This window comes from Physeter macrocephalus, chromosome 8 (assembly GCF_002837175.3).
Source record: "Physeter macrocephalus isolate SW-GA chromosome 8, ASM283717v5, whole genome shotgun sequence".
In the NCBI taxonomy this organism is placed as follows: Eukaryota; Metazoa; Chordata; class Mammalia; order Artiodactyla; family Physeteridae; genus Physeter; species Physeter macrocephalus.
In genome coordinates, this window is record NC_041221.1 from 79,964,265 (window position 1) to 79,987,095 (window position 22,831).

At 36.7% G+C, this 22,831-nt stretch overlaps 1 protein-coding gene across 1 annotated transcript in view; it reads right to left on the bottom strand.

Annotated features, from left to right (window-relative positions):
• DMGDH (dimethylglycine dehydrogenase) overlaps nucleotides 1-22,831 on the bottom strand; it is a 73,842-nt gene that overhangs the window by 2,180 nt on the left and 48,831 nt on the right. Inside the window, exon 15 of the mRNA XM_007102961.2 lies at nucleotides 4,682-4,816. Coding sequence (XP_007103023.2) covers nucleotides 4,682-4,816 — 135 coding nt within the window. The remainder of the gene's footprint in view (nucleotides 1-4,681; nucleotides 4,817-22,831) is intronic.

Here is a 22,831-nt window from a genome sequence, read left to right on the forward strand (position 1 = left end):
TTTCTCTTTCTGACTTACTTCACTCTGTATGGCAGACTCTAGGTCCATCCACCTCACTACAAATAACTCAATTTTGTTTCTTTTTATGGCTGAGTAATATTCCATTGTATATATGTAAACACCACATTTTTTAAAAGTAAAAGGAAGACAACAAAAGCAAAATGATACATAGCCCGACTTAAAACGGCTTCTCCTGGCTACGCAACATCGCATTAATCCTTACAGCTTTACTGTCTAGCACAGCGGCTGCTTATAGCTGGTGCTCAAAAACATCCATGGACATGAATCAGCCTGGTGATGTTTCAGCTGCCTCAGCAAAGGGCTCACGACAGTCAACAGTCATATTATAGCATTTCTAGTCTTATGCATTTATGACATTAAGTACAGACTCCTATCACTGTAGCCCCAGTTTTTAATTATCTTGTTGAAACCCCAAATCAGAAGCTCTCCATATAATTTCTGAACTTGTTATGGTAATTAAAAAAAAGTGAATGCATTCATTAGTAAAAGTTTCTCTCTGGCAGATTATTAACTGCCAAGGTATTGCTGAGATAACACACATGTTTCAAAATGGCTTTTCTCCTCTAAATCATATTTCCGTGATATAAAACTGGGATTTGGGTCAGTGTGGCTGGAGTTTTAATCATCTCTTTTTTGAAAGACCTTCTTGGTAACTTTGGTTTCACTTCTGAGTCTCTAAAACAGAGATTTTAGAGTGTTTGGAGCTCTGGGAAAGTTAACCTGGTTTTCTTGGGCATCTTAAGAAAACAGGAAGAATCCTGAATGAATCTCTTGGTCAAATCCCCGAACTCACTGGATAAAAAACCCACAATCACTCTTCAGAGACTGCGTGCCCCATCTCCTTGGGCCTTCCCATCTCTTAAAATCCCAGCAGTCATTCTTCTTGCAGTTATTTCTGCATTAGTAACTTTAAAGAAATAGCATGTTTATTTTGTGAGTGCTAGTCTTAAAATATTTATTGAATGCTTTGCTTTCTGCTCGATTACTTTCATTTATCCTTTAATTTCTCTCTAATCCAGGGGTTGGTAGTCCAAAGTATTTTAGAAAACTGGCCTTTCCTTTTATCTTATTACTAAGTCTCCAGGGAAAGGTTTTCCCTGGCATAAATTCTATATCATTCTACCTTAAAATCTTCCAGATTCAATTAAATCCATTGCTTCGTTTTGTTCAGTGAATCACAAGAACAAACCACCCTCACCCTTTGCCTAGTAGATTCTCATATTCTTTGTGAAATCAAACGGTCAGCCTTCTTTTTTCCAATGTAAACAATCCTCACTTATTTTTAGCTTTGTCTCATTCTTCTCTTAATTATGAGACTTAAAGATGCCTGTAGCAGACTTAGAGAAGATAACATGGTAAATAACCTTTGAAAGAGGCAACATAATTTAAATTGGATGATATATTATGTTTCTTTGGCTGTCCCTGTGTGTTTTAGTTTATTAATAATGAAAAAGAAGACTTTCTAAACTCTTCAAACTTCCTTCCTCTAAAACCTTTTCTTCAAAACTTACTTCCCAGCAAAGCTGTTTTACAACTAATTAAAGCCCCTCTCATGCCCACACTTACGCCTTGATTTTTTTATATAAAGCCTTACTTAAAATCATAATCCCTCCCTCTAGCACTGCCCATCTCCCAATTAGACTTTACTTTTCCCCAAAGTATTCATCACCCTCTGACATGCTATTTATTTTATGTTCATTGTTTATCTCTCCCTCTCCTGGAATATAAGCTCCCATAGGGGCAGAGATTCTTGTCTGTTTTGTTCACTGCTGCATCCTTAGTGCCTAGAATATTGCTGTCACATACTAGAACTCAGATCTGTTGAATAAATTAACATGTACCTTATCGCTAGCATTGAAAATATCTGCATGAATAGAATACCAAATATAAAAGGTAGAACAAGTCCAAAGTTAGGAAATAAAAATAAAAAAATATTTCATATCATTCTAGAGATAAGGAAGATCAAAGAGTGTCATCTGCATGATAAAATGATGATCCTACTAAGCATCCAAGAGCAGACAAGCTGATATCAGGAAATTTAAGAGGAATATTACTAATAACTAAACTTACAATTGCATTAGCAGCTCTATAAACAGATGGCACGTATAGGAAAGATGAAAACTATAATGTGTAAACTCAGTGCACAAATGAGGCAAAAGGGAATAAAATTAAAAAATGGAACTTGGAGAGGATATATGTATACATATAGCTGATTCACTTCATTGTATAGCAGAAACCAACACAACATTGTAAAGCAATTATACTTCAAAAAAAAAAAATGGAGCTTGGGTTTCCAGGGTTCTTCTTTTTTTCCGCCTTTGCTGAGATACAATTGACATATAACATTGTATAAGTTTAAGGTACAGGTTTCCAGTTTTTTAACTTGGGTATGGTCACATTTAAGATGACTAAAAATCTGTCAGCTGATCATGGTGGATGTGGGGTTGCATACAGAACGTTATGACAGAGCTTCTCGTTCATTCCATGGCCAAGTAAAACAGACAGTAGAAGTATGAGTACAGACCGTATTAGGAAGACTGACATAGTTGGATGAGAATAGAGTGAAAAATGTAGAACAAAAAGATGAGGTGAGGGAAGTGTAACAACCAGGGAAAAATTAATTAGAGGTGGAGAGAACTTAGACATTATCTCACTCAGTGGCTTCATTTTGTAGGTAAGAACACTGAGACCCAGAGAGGCTCAAGCAGTTAGTTAATGGCAGAGGTGGTTATCAGTGGAAATTGTGGGCAAATCTTAAATCAGAGAAAGAACATATTAAGAAAAGAGGGCTGAACCAGAGATCTAGAACAGAAACAGGAAGTGGAGACCGGGAGGTAAGAGTAGGGATGGTTCAAACAGAAGAGCAAACAACACAATTAAAGGTGAGGTATTTGAGAAAGAGCTTCAGATCTGAGAAAAGATCTATTGGCTTCATAGAATCTAAAACTATAACATCCACCTGTTACTCAGATGTGCAAGAACTATGGGTATATAATGAAGTGCCTAGGAGAATACAATGGGCCGTCAGAGACAAAGAAGAGAGCAAATGGGAGTATTCAGCATGGCTTAGAAAAAAGGATAAGAATTCAAAGTCCAACAGTACCTGGGTCAGAAATCAGCTTTGTCAATCACACGTCATAGCTGTGTAACCTCAAGCAAGTTACTTAATCTCTCTGAGCCCCAAAGCCTCATCTTTAAATGGGAATGATCATACATATCTGGGAGGGGTGTTGTAAAAGTAAATGAGAGAGGGACTTCCCTGGTGGTCCAGTGGTAAAGAATCCACCTTCCAATGCAGGGGACGTGGGTTCAATCCCTGTTCAGGGAACTAAGATGCCACATGCCACGGGGCAACTAAGCCCGTGCGCCACAACTACTGAGCTCACGCACCTCAAGGAGAGAGCCCACGTGCCGCAAACTACAGAGCCCACAGGCCCTGGCGCCCGCGTGCCACAACTACAGAGCACATGTGCCCTAGAGCCTGCGCACCACAGCTAGAGAGAAGCCTGAGTGCCGCAATGAAAGATCCCGCATGCCACAACGAAGAGCCCGCATGTCGCAGCTAAGACCCAACGCAAACAAAAAAATAAATAAAATAAATAAAATAAATTTTTAAAAAGTAAATGAGAGTACATAAAAATATCCAGCACTAGTAGGAACTCTGTAGATGTTATTTCCATGTCAAACTGACCCCTGCCTCAGCCTAAATGGCCATATCTTTAGTAATCCAAAGGCTGAGATTGACACCACTGGCTCTCCCCTCCTCCAGTGCTCGTTTTGCCACTGAAGAGATGGGGAAAATGAAAACAAGGATTAAGTAGGCTGTAGTGTGTAAGAAAAAACAACAACAACCTGGGAATAGAATCTCTGAGTATTTGGGTGTTGACCAAGCAGACCCTGCTCAATACAGAGCAGATGTTTAGATGAGTCTTGAAGGCCCTGTGGTCACCACATGGTCTAAGCTGAGTGTCCCTGCCTGATAACACCAGCTGAAACACAGCAAAACATTGAGCCAAATTGGGTTTTACAAATAGTTATAAAAAGTGGAGGAAGTGAAATTCTATTGATAGGTTATTTAACTCTGGCTTTACTGAAGACCAAGAGAGACAGTGAAATGTAGCATCCCAAAGGGAGAAGAAGGTAGTCTTACTCCTCCTGAAGAACCAAAGAATTTCCACTTTTCCCTTTATTTACTAAGGTTTAACCCTCTCTTGTCATAGATGTTTTCATTTGGAAATTGTTTTCTGCTAATGTGCTAAGGTACAAATTGCTTCCTCCTGAAAGATCCCTGAGAAGCTAAGTCAGAACACTAAATTCTTTATAAAATCTCTCTCTTGCATTCACAGATACAGATGTGGTGAGCCAAGAGGTCATTTTACCTTCTAAATCATACCTTCCTCATTGTCCAAGGTATTTCAAGTCCTGCAGTTTATTTTCTTTCATTAAACCGTATAGAATATTATGTTTTCCAAAATGAGCAGCATTTCATTTTCCTTTCAGTGAAGTAATTTGTTTCCTGAATGTCACTTCAGAATTCAGAAGAGTGTCATCTCACCAATAGATAAATAACTAGCAAAAAACTGTAAACGGAAACAGAGACAAGGAGTTTCTGCTGCAGAAACACTGCAGTAGCCCCTCGCTATGGGTCCTCAGCACTCACCTTGTCATCATACCAGATGCTTTCATTTCCCTCTGGATCAACATCGTCCGTTGCCAAGGTGAGGCAGACCAGTCTCCGTTTCAGCCCCTTGGCTTTAATCTGTTTCAGTGCTTGCTTTCCTATGAAGTCTGCTGGCTGCAGGAATCCAAGATAATGATGATGAATGAATACTCAGACACTGTGACAAGGTTAGAGATGCAAGCATTTAAATTTGTCTTTGCTATTTTCTTGCCAATTACACATTAAATAAAAATACAGATCAAACGTCTAGACAAATATTTCTTAGTTCCTGAATGACACCTATTCTTTCAGAAGAGGTTAGGCTTAAGGGTAATAACTTGTGATAACAATTTTACCAGAACTACCTAGGCAGAAAAATGTAAGGCATGATATTGAGATGGTGGGTTATGAAAGGGACCCTTGTATCTACTGGTTCTGGACAGTGGGACTGGTGGGCAGTGAGCAAGGCGCGACTCAGTTTCTACCTAAAGTAAGCCTTTCCTAAGAAGGAAATTCACTTTTATAAAATGTGATGCCAAAGCGACTCCAAAATGCCTACATTTTTTCCTTCTTCAGAATAATGCTCCCCGGAATGCATTAACCTATTGGGTTGCACCGTTAGTTCATTCAAGAAATTTATTGAGACCCTGCTGTGTGGGAGGCATCATGCTGGGCCCTGGGTTACAAAATTAGTCAAACACAGACATTTCGATCAAAGAGCTTATTCTGTAATGCTGCGCTTTTCAACTTTTTTTTTCCTTTTGGGGAAAACAAAACAACAAACACAGGAAGAGCTTGATTCATTTGAGTTCTTATGTAGGATAAATTCATGATAACACAAGTCATAACAAACCAAAGTTCATTATAGTTAAAATATGTTTATCTAAATACAGAAAGAATGCTACAATAAAATTTTTTTGCTATCTTGGTATATTTTTAAAAGAACACTTGCTATCATGGATACATGATGACAAGGGATGCTTTTTAGTGTTCTTGTCTATATAGGAAGCCAATGATTGCAATGAAAAAAAAAAACACTTTGTGTGGAAAAGCACACAATCCTGGAGTGGCCAAGCACTATATAGTGTGTCTTGTGGAGTGCTGGGAGATCCTGAATAGCTTCCTCACCTCCTATTATGAAATCTGAATCTTTGCTGATAGAGATTCATTTAGATCTTGAAGGTTTGGAGTCCTCCTGAGTCCCTATTAAAGAATTTTCTTTCAATTATTTACTCAGCTGTTGTTATGCCCCTGCTATGTATCAGATACTAGATACAGGATATTCAGAGCTAAATACAATAGGGTCTTGTAGCCTCTGGGAGGTCCCTGAGGAGATGTGACCCCTTCCTTCCACATCACAATATGCCCAGCGCTGAAATTATTTTTTCTCCTCAATGTTTTAACATATCAGAGGAAAAAGAATGATTTGAGATTACTGGAAACATGGTAGAATATGACAGCAATAGTATACAAATCAGCTATACCAATTTGAAACATGATTCACTGTTGCTTCTGTGTGTTTTATGAGAGTGTGAAAATCACAACATTTTGGAAATTTAAAACAAAAAATGTCTAATGCATGTCTAAGGCAGAAATGCAAACAAACGGTTGCTATGATAGGGGCATGTACAGTGGGAGCTCAAGAAGGCGTATGATCAGTTCTATCTAGGGTGAGAGGGGGGCTGGAGCAGCATTCTGTCAGCAACAGTTTTATAGAGGAAGCAGCTTGAACTGAGTTTGAAAGATAAGGCTTCATGATAACTACTGTCTGCATACCCTTCTCCAAAAGTCCTTGCGCTTTTAAGTCGATCTTCCCAACAATCCATAGATGGTGGATTTGGGGTCTAAAAGAAGTGAGTTAATTTAGCCAAAGACACTCAACCAAGATCTCAGAAGTCCCAGGCCTATTCTTTTCATCTATTTTGAGCTGCCTTCACTGAGCCTCTTAAGCCAATATCTGCCACACCTTCAGAGGGACTGTGGTGAAAGCTGGCCGCATCCAAATCTTTCATAAATGGGGACTCTGGGGGGTGCTGGACGAAAACTGCTGGGGTGGTTGCCATGGGGGTGGGGGGAGTAAGAAGTGCTGGAAGGGGAGTCTAACTCTGCCAAATTCATAATTTTACCAAAGTCTAAGCAGGAACATAAGGTACCAGTTAATCATAAGAAATAGGAAAGATGGGCACCCCAGAAAACTTCCTTTAAAAGAGAAAAGTTATAGTAAAAAATTCAAAAAATAATTTAATTCATTATTAATTTAATTAAGTTACTAATTTAATTCAAAAATTAAAGTAGTAAATAAGTAATATTAATAATATTTACAATTTATTAGGCACTTGCTATGTGCCAGACACTATGCTGAGGGCTTTACAATCATGAGCTCATTTAATCCTCATTAAGATTCCTATAAGACAGATCATTTTATCCCCAGCTTATGAAGAGAAGGCCCAACAAAGTTAAGGGTCTTTCCTGAGCCTCGGTTATGTAAGTCAGCACCTTTAGATTTTATCCATACGCATTTTTTAAATGGCTGTTCCTGGAGTCTATCACTGGCAGGAACAGCTGATGTAAATACTCTAAAGAATGTTTCTTTTAAATTATTTTGAAACACAAATATATGATATCACATATGTGGAATCTAAAAAAAATGATACAAATGAACTTATTTACAAAACAGAAACAGACTCACAGACATAGAAAACAAATTTATGGTTACCAAAGGGGAAGGGGGGAGGGAGGGATAAATTAGGAATTTGGGAGTAATGTATACACACTACTATATATAAAATAGATAAACAACAAGGACCTACTGTATAGCACAGGGAACTCTACTTAGTATTCTGTAATAACCTATATGAGAAAAGAAAAGAATACATATATATGTATAACTGAATCACTTTGCTGTACACCTGAAACTAACACAACACTGTAAATTGACTATGCTTCAACAAAAAATTAATTAATTAAAAAATTATTTCTAGGTAGCCTAACCTATCTTGAATGACATTCACTACACAATAATATTTTTGTACTATGTGAAAGGATTTGAAAACACACTGAAGGTTAACATTAATGAAATTTAACCTCTATATCTGTATATCCCTGAATTAGGAAGTGATCTTGTCAGCAATATCATTCTTAGACATGAATGAAAACAATACTCAAACAACAACAAAAACCTAATTAAAAGTAAGGAACACATACTTAAAACACAGATAAGAGGTGACACCTGCCCCTTGAGACAATTCTCCCTTCCCAAGCTAACCTTGGACCTGACTTGGGGTGATAGCATTTCATTCTCATTTTGCTTGGCTTTCCTCCCAAGATTGTAGACTTTATTATACAGTTATTATTTATAAATGAGAGAGGAAAATGTGTCTGAAGGTTAAGTGCTGTGATTAAAATTGGTGTCTTCAGGATGACCTGAGAACAGAAATGTATTTCTTAATGAGTCACTACCAAATTAACTATATAAATAGATGTTAATGTCTTTGAGATACATTTCTGAGGCACTGAGATTATACCTTAAAATAGTTTTGGCTTATATTTCTAATCTATTAATTTTTAAGAAGCAGTAAGAGCCATTAAAGCAGCCACCTGTGATGCATCCTAAATATAACATCCACATAGATGAAAACATTAAGTAGATTTTAAGTGAACTGTAACTCCTCATCTCTTACTAGCTTTATTAAAAGCACACATATTATCGAAAAGCACATGGAAATGAAGTAAATTAAACCAGTATATTTTGGGTTGGGATTCTCAGAGCAATGGAGAGTTTTCAGATGTGTAGCTAAAACGAATTTGACAGCAGCAGTGGAAGGAAGGTTCTGATACGAACTCAGGGTGGTGGGCTCTTACAGACCAGGAGAGAAATGATAAAAACCTAGTTTTGGACCTCTTCTGTTCCATATTTAGAGTCAAAACTCATCAGAAAATTCAAAGCAGTCATCAGTTTGATTGAATTTTTGGCCAAAATCCTTTTAATCTAAATGTCAAAAGTTTCCAAAGGCATAAGAGAATCAATGTAACATCCTGGGTCCTAAGAAAGCCCCCTTTAGAAACCAAGCACAGCACTGGTTGTGGAATCACGCTCCAGCGTTTGCAGACCTGAAGAGAGCTGCAAAAAGACCCGGTGGTCACCAACTACTGTCAGTGGCAGAGCGGAGATGAAAATCTGGGTGATAGATTTCTGTCGCTGTCCCTCAACACATTCCTGAAAAGTTCCTTATTTAAAATGAGGCCAGGAATCATTCATTAAAAACAGTCCTCATGGGACTCCCTTTGGAAAGCACGTGGCCCTGACTAACCTGCGGTCCATGTGAACCTTAACTTTCTCTGGTCATTTGTCAAATACCAGGTGCATCTGTGTTTGTCTCGCAGTTAAACTGATGAAGCCATATACTGGATTCGTTCATTTGGGGGAATGGATCTGACCGGCCCACCACCCCATCAAGACAAATTATACCATCATTCATTTCATAGTCACACAGTTAGAATCATAGAAGTTTTTAAGCAGGCAGAAAACTTAGTCCAAGTTCATTTTTCATACGAGAAAATTAAGGCCCAGAGTTAACGTTCTTGCCCAAAGTGACAAAGTGAGTTATTACCAAACCTCGAATCCAGGCTTCCCAATTCTTACTTCCTTTTCCTCTATGCAGAACTTTGTAACATTCCATGTAAGTTTATAATAACCACAATTTCTCTATCTCTTTATTAGCAAAATATTAAATTATGAGTGTAGCAAGTCCAGTCTGTTATTGACTGGAAATGAATACTCTCACATTCACAGTTTTTATTCTCTGTTCTTGGCAATTTAAAACAATTTATCTAGCATTTTTCTAACCAAAACCACTAATCAGTTAAGTATTCCTTCTCAAAAAAGTCTTTAATATAACTAGAAAAGGGACTCTATTAACCCAAAGAAAGGTGTGGATACATTGAAACCTGGAGAAAATATTTAAAATATGATTCCCAGGCCAGGCCAATAATTCGTTAATTAGCATCCAAACCAAACTAGATGTTTCAAAATGAAAATAGCCCCCATTATGTGTTTTATGACTTTTACTAGATTCAATATTAAGAAAATATTTATTTTTCAGTCTTTGAGTCTTATGATTCACAGGAAAACAGTGGAATTGACTTGTGGCTTTGTCACATGTACTTTAGGAAAACAGTGGAACGGACTTGTGGCTTTGTCAGATGTACTTTTTTTTTTTTTAATTGAAGCATAGTTGATTGACAATGTTGTGTTAGTTTCAGGTGTACAGCAAAGGGATTCAGATGTACTTTTATGCTTAACTGCATTAGTAATAATTAGAACATAGAGTTTTCATAACAGCTTTCATTTCTCTAGACTACAGTGAAGAACAATTGCCCATTTGGTGTTTTAAGAAGAGCACTCAAGCCTAAATGCAAAGTAAATAATTATTATTTATTTCTTAAAAGAAATAAGAAAAACACCAAGAAATGAAGCTGGAGTCTTCAAAAAACTGAAAGGGTTTTATCTATAGTTGGTTTTCCATAAAAGATTTGTTTTAGATTCCATTCAACTAGATGGAAGGGATCTAACATTTATTGAGGTATCAAATGTTCTTTAGCTCATCTAATATTTATAACAAACTTATAAGGTGGATATTTTCTTCATTTTACAGTTGATAAAACTGAAGTGCTTTTAGGTTAAGCAACTTTAGTTTTAGAATAGGTTAGTGGCAGAGCCATGGTTCAGACCCTTCAAATACTTACTAAACCCGTACGAATTATTGGACACAGAACCAGCCTTGAGGATTCTTGGCCTCTGTCCCCAAGGAGCTCAGAGTCTAGCTAAGGAGGCAGCCAGTATTATGGGGTATAAAAATATCATGGTAGAGATAAGTACAGGGTGCTATAGAAGAGGGGTCCCAGCACTCCCCTGGCTTTACTTGCCACCTATATATCAATGATCCAAATCCATACTTTCAGAGCAGAGGTCTCCAAACCAATGTGCTCAGCTGCCACTGAGACTCTCCATTTGGCTGTTCCATAGCCTCCAACTTCGCAAGTCCTTCCAACCTCTGAATCACACCCCACCTGTGTTTCCTAGTTCATTAACAATATCCTAGATCCTACTTTCCACTGCCTTCACAAATAGTCCTTCATGTGGTCTCCAGCCTACCTTCTTATTATCACTCATACCTCTTTCTTCTCTATCCTATGGCCACTGCCTTAGTTGAAGCCCTCAACATCTCTCCACTAGATTTCTTCAATAATTGGGTAAAGTGATCGTCCAGTCACCAGGGTAATTCCCTTTTAATCTGTTTTCCATCACCAGAATGTCACTCCTTACTCAAAATCCTTCAAAGGTTTCTCCGTGTCTCCAGGATACACTCCAAATTCCCTAGCCTGGCAGATGAGACCCTTCCTGATGAGGTCCCAGTACTTCTCTGGCATTATCTGCATCTGCTATGTGCCAGCCCTGATAAGTGTTGGGGATAAAATGGTAAACAAGATGTATTTTGTATTGCCAGAACCTCTATTCAAGAAGTGTATGTCAAAAGATCAAGAAGGGGCTTCCCTGGTGGCGCAGTGGTTGAGAGTCCGCCTGCCGATGCAGGGGACATGGGTTCGTGCCCTGGTCCGGGAAGACCCCACATGCCGCGGAGCAGCTGGGCCTGTGAGCCATGGCTGCTAAGCCTGTGCGTCCAGAGCCTGTGCTCCGCAACGGGAGAGGCCACAACAGTGAGAGGTCCGCATACCACAAAAAAACAAAACAAAACAAAAAGATCAAGAAAAATGAACAAAATAATTGCAAGCTGGAATATATCCTATAAGGAGGATGTAGCTACAAAATTTATTTTAAAAATTATCAAATAAAATCCAATAACATAGAAAAACATAATACATCATTACTAAGTGGGTTTTATGCCAAAATTAAAGTTGGGTTAACATTTGAGAATAAATGTAATTCATCATATAACAAAGTAAAAAAGAAAAACCATATGATTATCTCAATGGATGCAGAAAAAGCACTTGCCAAAATCTAATATTCCTAATTCAAAAAACAAAAAACCCAAACTTTTAGCGCTAAGAACAGAAAGGAATGTCCTCAGATTGATAAAGAGCATCTATGAAAAACCTACAGCTTACTCTATGAAAAACTTACAGCAAACATCATGCTTAATGATGAAAGACTGATGATGATGATGAATGTTTTCCATCTAAAATCAGGAAACAAGATAAGCATGTCTGCTCTTACCACTTCTATTTAACTTTGCTGCAGTTTCAACCAGTAGAGGATCTAACCAGTACAATAAGGCAAGAAAAAGAACTGAAAGGCATCCAGATTAGAAAAGAGACAAAGAAAAGCTTTATTTTCATACAATGCAATTATCCATGTAGAAAATCCAATGGAATCTACCAAAAAAAAAAAAAAGAAAAAAGAGAACTAAACAAAGAAGTACTAGAACTACTAAGTGGGTTTAACAAAGTTGCAGAATGTGAGATCAATATACAAAACCCATTGTTTTCTATACACTAGCAGTAAACAACTGAAACTTGAAATTTAAAATGCCATTTACAATAGTATGAAAATACAAAATACTTAAGGATAGATCTGTAAAAAGATATGCAAGAACTATAAACTACAAAACATCTTTGGAATTAAAGATTACCTAAGTAAACAGAGAGATATACCTCATTCATGAGTTAGACGACTTGAACTGACCTAGAGATACAATGCAATTCCAGTCAAAATCCTAGCAAGCTTTTTGATTCATGGAAATTCAAAGGACTTAGAATAACTAAAACAACATTGTAAAAGAACAGCAAAGTTGCGGGACTATCACAACCTGATTTAAGTTACAGTAATCAAGACAGTATGGTACCATTATCAAGAAAGATAAATAGGTCAACAGAACACAGTAGAGTCCGGAAACAGACCTAACATATATGGACAACTGTTTTTTGACAAAGGTACAAAGGCAATGCCATTTGAACATATAGCCTTTTTCAACAAATGCTGCTGTAAACAACTGGACATCTATATGCTAAAAAATAAACTTCAATCCATATCTTTTACCAGATAGAAAAATTAACTAAAAATAAATCACAGATCTAAAAAAATGATAAAACATCTAGGAGAAAACAGCAGAAAATCTTTGTGACTTTGGGTTAGGCAAAGATTTTTTAGATACAACATGAAGAGCATGATCCACAAAAGAACAAATTGATAAGAACTTTAAAAATTCAAAAATTAAAAACTTGTGCTCTTTGAAAGTCACTATTAGACAGCTATATGTATACATATATCCCCTCCAAGTTCCATTGTTAAATTTTATTCCCTTTGGCCCACTTGTGCACTGAGTTTACGTTATATTTTTCATCTCTCCTATACGTTCCATCTGTTTATAGAGCTGCTAATGCAACTGTAATTTTAGTTATTAATAATATTTCTCTTAAATTTCCTGATATCGGCTTGTCTGTTCTTTGATGCTTAGTAGGATCATCATTTTATCATGCAGATGACATTCTTTGATCTTCCTTATCTCTAGAATGATATGAAATATTTTTTTATTTTTATTTCCTGACTTTGGACTTATTCTACCTTTTGTATTTGGTATTCTATTCATGCAGATATTTGCCATGCTAGCGATAAGGGTACACGTTAATTTATTTGTTCTACAGATCTGAGTGTCTAGCTGGTATACTTTAAATGTCAATTTATTGCATGTTAAGCTGTTAAAATAATAACAGTAAAATAAAAGCAATCTAAAGAATTACTTCAATTCATTCCTAGCCCAGGACACACACACACACACACACACACACACACACAGACACACACACACACAGAGTTAGCCTTAGCCTTATTAGACTCTCCAATCCATTGATTCCACCATTTTTTTTCACCAATAAGAAGAATTTTAAATGTCAGGAGTTGAAAGTAATAAAGTTCAGGCTGATGGACTCATTGTAAGTTATAAATTCTAGAAAATAACAAGTTAAATGACAAAAGAGGAGAGAAGGAAGAATATAAAAAATACATGTTTCTTAATTGCATTCTAGGGAATAGCAATCCCTAACTGTTACTTCTGAAAGCATCTGAACATCAAAGAAAGTTTGATCATATGTCTCATTAAAAAGAGAAAACTACTTTCAAATACAATCTTGGAAGATGTAAAAGAAAAAATAAGGCAGATACGATTTTATTAATAAAAATAAAATAAGCAGAATTAATAAAATATATGGAGCTTACCTCAATTTCAGTTTCATACTAAGATATAGTGGCAGTTTAGCTATCAATATTTTCCTACTACAATCTGTTCTGATAAGCAAAAGAATAATTTTTGCACTTATGGCCACTTATATCTACTTTTTAAATTATCACCCAACAGTAAGACTCACAATCCTGTGACTATCTGTCAGACAAAATTAACAACTCTTTGGCTCAGTCCACACTGTTGAATAGTTTGAAACTATTCTCATCATTTGGGGTGGAACAGCAGTTAATTGTGCTAATGGGAAGCAAGAAGTGATGAATAATGAAGGAAGTCATTGGTCGTCCTAAGTGCTAATTCTTAGGGATATAAATCTAGGCTCATTACAAATATTTTAGACAGATTAAGGCACACTGATGAGCATTTAGTGGTATCAAGTCATAGAATACAATGTTTGGGAACCTCTGTATTTAAATTATGAAGCTGTGCCATGAGACAAGCACTAAATCTAATGAAGCTCTAGTTTGGATAGTCTTATATTCTATAGTTCACTGCCTTGGCTCTGGGATTCCTTGCCATAGTGACTGGGTCACATTAATGACAGCTAACATTAATGACAGGACAAAGACTATTATTATCACTCTGCAAGATAAAATTTTAATGGATTGTTGAAGAGAAATCAGAGCATAGGAGAACTAATGGCAAGCTAAAGGGAATTTAAACATCACCTTTTTAATAAAATCAGTTGGTCTCTTTCTTTATAGTCTTGCCTTTTGTGCAAATTAAAAATGTCCATCTGGAAGATCACGAATTATTAAGAGAGCAAATGTAGGCATATTAATGATTTTCTAGCCTCTATCGCAGAGAACTTAGACTAAGCACACCTAGAGATGTTTCTCTCTTGACCCTGAAATATAGATTAGTTAATACAACCTTCTGCATGTTAGAAAGCTAAGGGATGGTCAATAGTTCATTGAGAAGCTCCAAGTCATAATCTTGAAGGTGTATCCTTGTTAAAGTAGAACACTTCCCTAGGGCTTTCTGACCTATAAATAAATTGAATTTAAGCAGATCAAGCACTGCATTTGTAGGAAACGGCAAGAGCATTAGAAATACAAATTTTGCCCTCTATGAATTCATGCCACCAAAAATAAAAGGGTAAAATAAAAATAGGTAAGAGATTTAGACAGAAAAATTTTGATATCTGTAATGAACAAATAAAACAAATATACTTTCTAAAAGAAACAAAATATTGTCCCTTTACTGCATCTACTTCAACATTATTTAGTGACGTTTACCAAATGTGCATTCATTTTAAATTTCTTCTTTCTGTGTGTAAGAAACCAAAAAGAGTTTTAAACAAGCATGGTAGAAAGCTTCTAACATGGCCTCTAATGATCCCCATCTCCTTGTATTCACAGACTTATGTAATCCCTTCCTACTAAATAAGCTAGACTTAGTAATTCTCTTCTAATGAATAAGATGTAGCAAAGTGATAGGATGTCACTTCCAAGGAGAAGTTAAAAAATGATGGTGGCTTCCATTTTGCACGCCTCTCTTGCTTTCTTGCTTATTTGCTTAGATGGAAGTTAGTTGTCATATTATAAGCTCATCTATGGAGAGACCCATGTGTCAAGGGCCTTCAGAAACCCTTGAGCCAACAGCAACCAAGGATTAGAGGTCCACAGACAAACATCCCATATGAGGAACTAAATCCTGCCAATAAGCATAACTTAAAAATAGATTCTTAAATGAGCTTAAAAATAGATTCTCTCACAGCCAATCCTTCTGATGAGAGCACAGTCCCAGTCAACAACTGGATTGTAGCCTTAAGGGCCCCTGAACCAGAAGCACCCAGCTATGCTATACCCAGATTTCTAATGCACAGAAACTATGGAATATTTATTATTTGTTGTTTTAAGCCTTTAAATTGGGGGTAATTTGTTACACTACAACAAATAACCAATGGAACAAAAAAATCTACTTGTAAGAGACTGTCATTTGGCCCAAGATTTAAAATTTGATTTCAGTTGCATGTTAAACTAAATCAAACTGTTTAAAATTAAATAAGATATGTTTTCCAATTTCCTTGAAAATAACATTAGAAAATGAGTACCCATAAAAATAGTCCTCTTTAGTTAGTTAAGACCTACTATAGAATACTTCATAAAAAGTTTTGTAACAACATAAGAAATCATAGCCTCATAGCATTAAATGACATCTCTTACATCTTTAATCAGATTTGATAGGATTATTTGAAGCTCAACGATGTCTCTGAAAAGCAAGTAAAGATCCTTGCAGTTTTAAAAAAAATATTGCTTTGATTTTAATTTGTAAATCTGTTAAACTCGCTATTTTTATTATTGCGATATAGTATTTTGTAATACTTTGCAAACACATAGTTAGCATTTATGCAGCCATCTATTTCATAAACATGAAAATTACATCAAATATATATTTAAGCTCCTTAGAATAGATTTTTTTTTAGAGGTTAAAAAGTAATGATTCTTGGGGCTTCCCTGGTGGCGCGGTGGTTGCGTGTCCGCCTGCCGATGCAGGGGAACCGAGTTCGCGCCCCGGTCTGGGAGGATCCCACGTGCCGCGGAGCAGCTGGGCCCACGGGCCGTGGCCGCCGGGCCTGCACGTCCGGAGCCTGTGCTCCACGATGGGGGAGGCCACAGCAGAGGGAGGCCCGCATACCACAAAAAAAAAAAAAAAAAAATGACTGGCTTGCTTAGGTCCAGGTCCTTGTGCTACGTGGACCTTCACCCAATGAAAGCATTAGAAATTAACTTTATGACACCAAAATGAGAACCAACAATATAGAAAACATAAAAATATACCATAAATCAAAATCATTATCTATTAAATTACTTAGTTTTGAGCTGAGCTTTGGTTACTGAAATAATTTAAAGGAACTAATAAATATGCAATCCACACTACACCTGCTTATAATCCTAAAGAGAGTTTTAAAAATCCATTTTTAACATGAAGAGATTGTTTGTGCCTTATTCCCAAACAATAATACCCAAACACTGAAGCAAAAAAGTCAGCTATCTATTTACCTATTGGTGACCAACAACAGAACTTTAGTGCTTTCAGGAGTCAGGTCATTTTCACCCTTATTTTACAAAGCTAAACCAAGACTTCTGTTGTCAGAAGGAGCAATCTGCTGCTAGGGTCTCTGAGCAAACTTCAAGCACCTGCTTTCTCTGGTCTGGAGGCAGATGGTACATCATAAAAATAAAAGTCATGGGGAAAATGCACAGAAAGACATTCCCTTTAAAACCCTTTAGGAGGTTCTTTTTTCCTAAAATCGAATGCTATAAATATACATGTTTATGTTAATACCTCAGCTTAGAATTTGGGAACTGATTCAGGGGCATTAAAAAAGTTTCCTGGGCTTCCCTGGTGGCGCAGTGGTTGAGAGTCCGCCTGCCGATGCAGGGGACGCGGGTTCGTGCCCCGGTCCGGGAAGATCCCACATGCCGCCGAGCGGCTGGACCCGTGAGCCATGGCTGCTGAGCCTGCGCGTCCGGAGCCTGTGCTCCGCAACGGGAGAGGCCACAACAGTGAGAGGTCCGCATACCACAAAAAAACAAAACAAAACAAAAAGATCAAGAAAAATGAACAAAATAATTGCAAGCTGGAATATATCCTATAAGGAGGATGTAGCTACAAAATTTATTTTAAAAATTATCAAATAAAATCCAATAACATAGAAAAACATAATACATCATTACTAAGTGGGTTTTATGCCAAAATTAAAGTTGGGTTAACATTTGAGAATAAATGTAATTCATCATATAACAAAGTAAAAAAGAAAAACCATATGATTATCTCAATGGATGCAGAAAAAGCACTTGCCAAAATCTAATATTCCTAATTCAAAAAACAAAAAACCCAAACTTTTAGCGCTAAGAACAGAAAGGAATGTCCTCAGATTGATAAAGAGCATCTATGAAAAACCTACAGCTTACTCTATGAAAAACTTACAGCAAACATCATGCTTAATGATGAAAGACTGATGATGATGATGAATGTTTTCCATCTAAAATCAGGAAACAAGATAAGCATGTCTGCTCTTACCACTTCTATTTAACTTTGCTGCAGTTTCAACCAGTAGAGGATCTAACCAGTACAATAAGGCAAGAAAAAGAACTGAAAGGCATCCAGATTAGAAAAGAGACAAAGAAAAGCTTTATTTTCATACAATGCAATTATCCATGTAGAAAATCCAATGGAATCTACCAAAAAAAAAAAAAAGAAAAAAGAGAACTAAACAAAGAAGTACTAGAACTACTAAGTGGGTTTAACAAAGTTGCAGAATGTGAGATCAATATACAAAACCCATTGTTTTCTATACACTAGCAGTAAACAACTGAAACTTGAAATTTAAAATGCCATTTACAATAGTATGAAAATACAAAATACTTAAGGATAGATCTGTAAAAAGATATGCAAGAACTATAAACTACAAAACATCTTTGGAATTAAAGATTACCTAAGTAAACAGAGAGATATACCTCATTCATGAGTTAGACGACTTGAACTGACCTAGAGATACAATGCAATTCCAGTCAAAATCCTAGCAAGCTTTTTGATTCATGGAAATTCAAAGGACTTAGAATAACTAAAACAACATTGTAAAAGAACAGCAAAGTTGCGGGACTATCACAACCTGATTTAAGTTACAGTAATCAAGACAGTATGGTACCATTATCAAGAAAGATAAATAGGTCAACAGAACACAGTAGAGTCCGGAAACAGACCTAACATATATGGACAACTGTTTTTTGACAAAGGTACAAAGGCAATGCCATTTGAACATATAGCCTTTTTCAACAAATGCTGCTGTAAACAACTGGACATCTATATGCTAAAAAATAAACTTCAATCCATATCTTTTACCAGATAGAAAAATTAACTAAAAATAAATCACAGATCTAAAAAAATGATAAAACATCTAGGAGAAAACAGCAGAAAATCTTTGTGACTTTGGGTTAGGCAAAGATTTTTTAGATACAACATGAAGAGCATGATCCACAAAAGAACAAATTGATAAGAACTTTAAAAATTCAAAAATTAAAAACTTGTGCTCTTTGAAAGTCACTATTAGACAGCTATATGTATACATATATCCCCTCCAAGTTCCATTGTTAAATTTTATTCCCTTTGGCCCACTTGTGCACTGAGTTTACGTTATATTTTTCATCTCTCCTATACGTTCCATCTGTTTATAGAGCTGCTAATGCAACTGTAATTTTAGTTATTAATAATATTTCTCTTAAATTTCCTGATATCGGCTTGTCTGTTCTTTGATGCTTAGTAGGATCATCATTTTATCATGCAGATGACATTCTTTGATCTTCCTTATCTCTAGAATGATATGAAATATTTTTTTATTTTTATTTCCTGACTTTGGACTTATTCTACCTTTTGTATTTGGTATTCTATTCATGCAGATATTTGCCATGCTAGCGATAAGGGTACACGTTAATTTATTTGTTCTACAGATCTGAGTGTCTAGCTGGTATACTTTAAATGTCAATTTATTGCATGTTAAGCTGTTAAAATAATAACAGTAAAATAAAAGCAATCTAAAGAATTACTTCAATTCATTCCTAGCCCAGGGTTTCCATAGACTTCCAAATTGGAAAGCAGTCAGCTAAATAGCACATTTAAGCTTTTAGGCTGGAAATAGAGTATTGTTTCATAACAAATTGGATATACATGAGGATAATGATTCAGTGGTTGTTAGTTTAATGTGCTCTGACAGATGTTTCAAGAATGATAAACTAGATCTCAGACTAGATTTTACTTCCTTTTTTTCCTCCTTTCCTTTTTTTCTCCCTTTATCATTCAGCAACAGAAATGGGTAAGAGACTAAGGATGGCTTAATTAAAATAACACAATCGTGTGGCTCATATAGATAACATAGCGAGTGTCTTCCACCACTCTGCAAGGTGGTATTTCATAGAATTTTAGACATGGAAGGGAGCCCTCATTTTACAGACTAGCAATCCCAGATGGAAAATGAAGTAAAATAGCTTTTCCAAGGTCACAGAACTAGAATTTGGTGACATTAAAAAAAAATTCATTCAAAAAAAGAAAAAGATTTGGGACAGAATATATTAACTGGTAGCCAATTGTCTGACCAGGCTGTTTTTCTGCTTTCCTGTTTATGCATAGGACCATAAGCAGGTATGAGGTTAAAATAAGACAGTGGTTCTCAATCTTCATTGCATAATAAAAACAAGAAACCAGACCCTGCCCCCAGGGTTGATCCAATTGGTTTGGGCAGGTCAGTGTTCTCAAACTTCAGCATTCATCAGAATCACGTGGAGGGCCCGTTAAAACAGATTGCCAGCCCCACCCAGAGTTTGATTTGGGGGGTTGGAATGGTGCCCGATAACTTGCATTTCTAATAAATCCTGAAGTCACATTGATGCTGCTGGTCTGTGAACCACACTTTGAGAAACACTGGAGGTAAGGCATCAGGTAATTTTTCTTTAAGTTCTTCAAGATGGTAACGTTCAGCCAGTTGAAAATCACTGGCCTAAAAACAATCATTCTCAATCTTTTTTGGAATCACCTGAGGAATTAAAAAAAAAATACTGCTGCCTGAGTCTCTACCCCAGCTCTTCTTTTTTAATTGATCTGGGATGCAGCCTGAGCCTTGGGATTTTTTTTACAGGATTGCATGAATAAAGGAATCCTACTCCAGATGATTGTGACATGCAGCCAGGACTGAGAGTCGCTGGAAATTTTTTGCCTCCTCAAATCTTATTACCATTTACCTAAAATTTCCCCAGAGCTGGGTACTTTCACCACCGTCACATACTAGAAATTCCTTTCTAACTGGCTGTCTGTGAACAATGATTTATTTCCACTTCGATGTTTTATTAACACTACTATTTATTGAATACTTGCATGCAGTCGGCCTGGTGGTGAGGGTTTTGCCTCTTTACCATCCTTTTGTTTTGCTTTGCTTACTGAATGGTTATGCTTTAAATCATCTTTCCTTAAAGAGAGACCCTGTAACTTCTAGAATCAATACTGTCTTCTAAGTTGTGGTTAATATATATCACGTTTTATTCTGTTTCTGCTGGTTAGAAACTCAAGACAGGAAAAGAGAGGGAGAGAGAGAAAGGGTGGGGGGAATCTTATAGAAAAAAAAAAAATTCTTCTGCTCTTAACACATTACCCTTAGTATTTGATTCTCTGTGGCTCTTGGCTGGGGTTATCTGGAAATGGATAGATTCAGTAATTCCAAGAGGAAAATTCCAAGAATACTTATGACTGCAAGCTAAGGCAGCTGATTTTCCTTTTGCTTTTAATTAATGCATTTCTTTCATTTCCAACTAAAAAAAAAAAGCCACTAATTTTTTCCCCCAAAAGTAACTTCCTCTGGAACAAATGATAATACTATTAAGCACAATGATATGACTTGTTTCAGGTAAAGGGGTTTTAGCTGAGAAGACTTAAAAGGAAATATTTAGTTATTTTTACCTGTTTCACAGTTGTGCTTAACGCTTTCTGTCAGGACCCTATGCTCACTCTTTACAAGACAGTACTGATACGTGCTACTACACAACCCTCCTCATGCATAACAGTATTTTCAGAATTAAGGTTAAGAACGCATCCTACAGCTTTAGTTCCCAAAGTTCCATTTGTTCCAAGCTTCATGAGATCTGAGAGCCGTCAGGAGCTGTATCTTTAACTTTTAGACCTGTGGCCTAGAGAGGTGTTTAATAAATGGTACTTAATTAATGTTGACTAGACGAATGAATGTAGACACACGTCCGTATTTGCTTCACATAAGCCCACACCATAGGGAGACCAAGGCTCGGACAACTCTGAGAGATAAGGAAGGCAAATGCCATCTTTACCATCTGAGATGTCTCCAATACTCCAGTTTTCTTTTCCCGACTTTTGTACCGCTTTTGATAAGAACACAGTTCAGCCTAATGAGGTCAGATGGTCCATCTCCTCACCCACCCACTTTCCTTCTTAAAATGGCCAAAGAAGCTATTCTGATCCTACCACAAAACACAAAATTACTTATAACAAAAACATAACTGTGGGAGGTATTCATCGATAAAATGTAGCCATGCAGAGTCTATGATGCATGTTGCCAGAATATTTGGGGGCAGTTTTTCAAGGCCGATAAGCCCATTATGGGAAAGGACCTGGCTGGGAAAAGTGGGTGAGAGAGCACTGCAGGGAGGTCAGAGTTCAACCTGGGCCAACACAGGACAGCACCTAGGTCACTTCTCTGCGCTTCAGTTTCCTCATCCTCAAATGAAGAGGTGGTGCTGAGTGATCTCCAGTGGTCCTCCTAACTCTGACACAGCCTGCATCTCTATATTTCTCTTCATATTATGGCTTACACAATCACTGTGGAAACACTTAAGGGCCGAGCAGGGAAGTCTACATATTTACTTTGAAGGATAAGAAAAGAATTGATTTTAAACTATTGTAAAATGTCAGGATTTAGGGTTTTGTTTTGTTCTGATTGGTATTAAATACAAATATCCCCCTGTATTTGCTGCTTCAGTTTTCATTTAACATAAATTTTCCAAAGCAATATGGACTTGCATTATATTATTCTTTAAAATGTTGTATGAAGCCAGGTTGGGTAACATTTTTGTTTTGAGGCACGGGACTTGAATTACCAAGTGACACAGTTCAGTTTATAATATAAATAAGTTTTCCAGGAACCTGTTTTACATTAGAGACTGCTACAAAACTAAGATAAAATTGTTGTGAGACCACCAAATAGGCTTGAAACAAAGTTGATCCAACCTATTCACCTGTCTTGGAAATTAGCAAGCATCGCTACAGTTAGCTTGATGCCCACTAACGACCTGAGTCATGGTAATTAAAAATGACTGGCTTGGGGCTTCCCTGGTGGCGCAGTGGTTGCGCGTCTGCCTGCCGATGCGGGGGAACC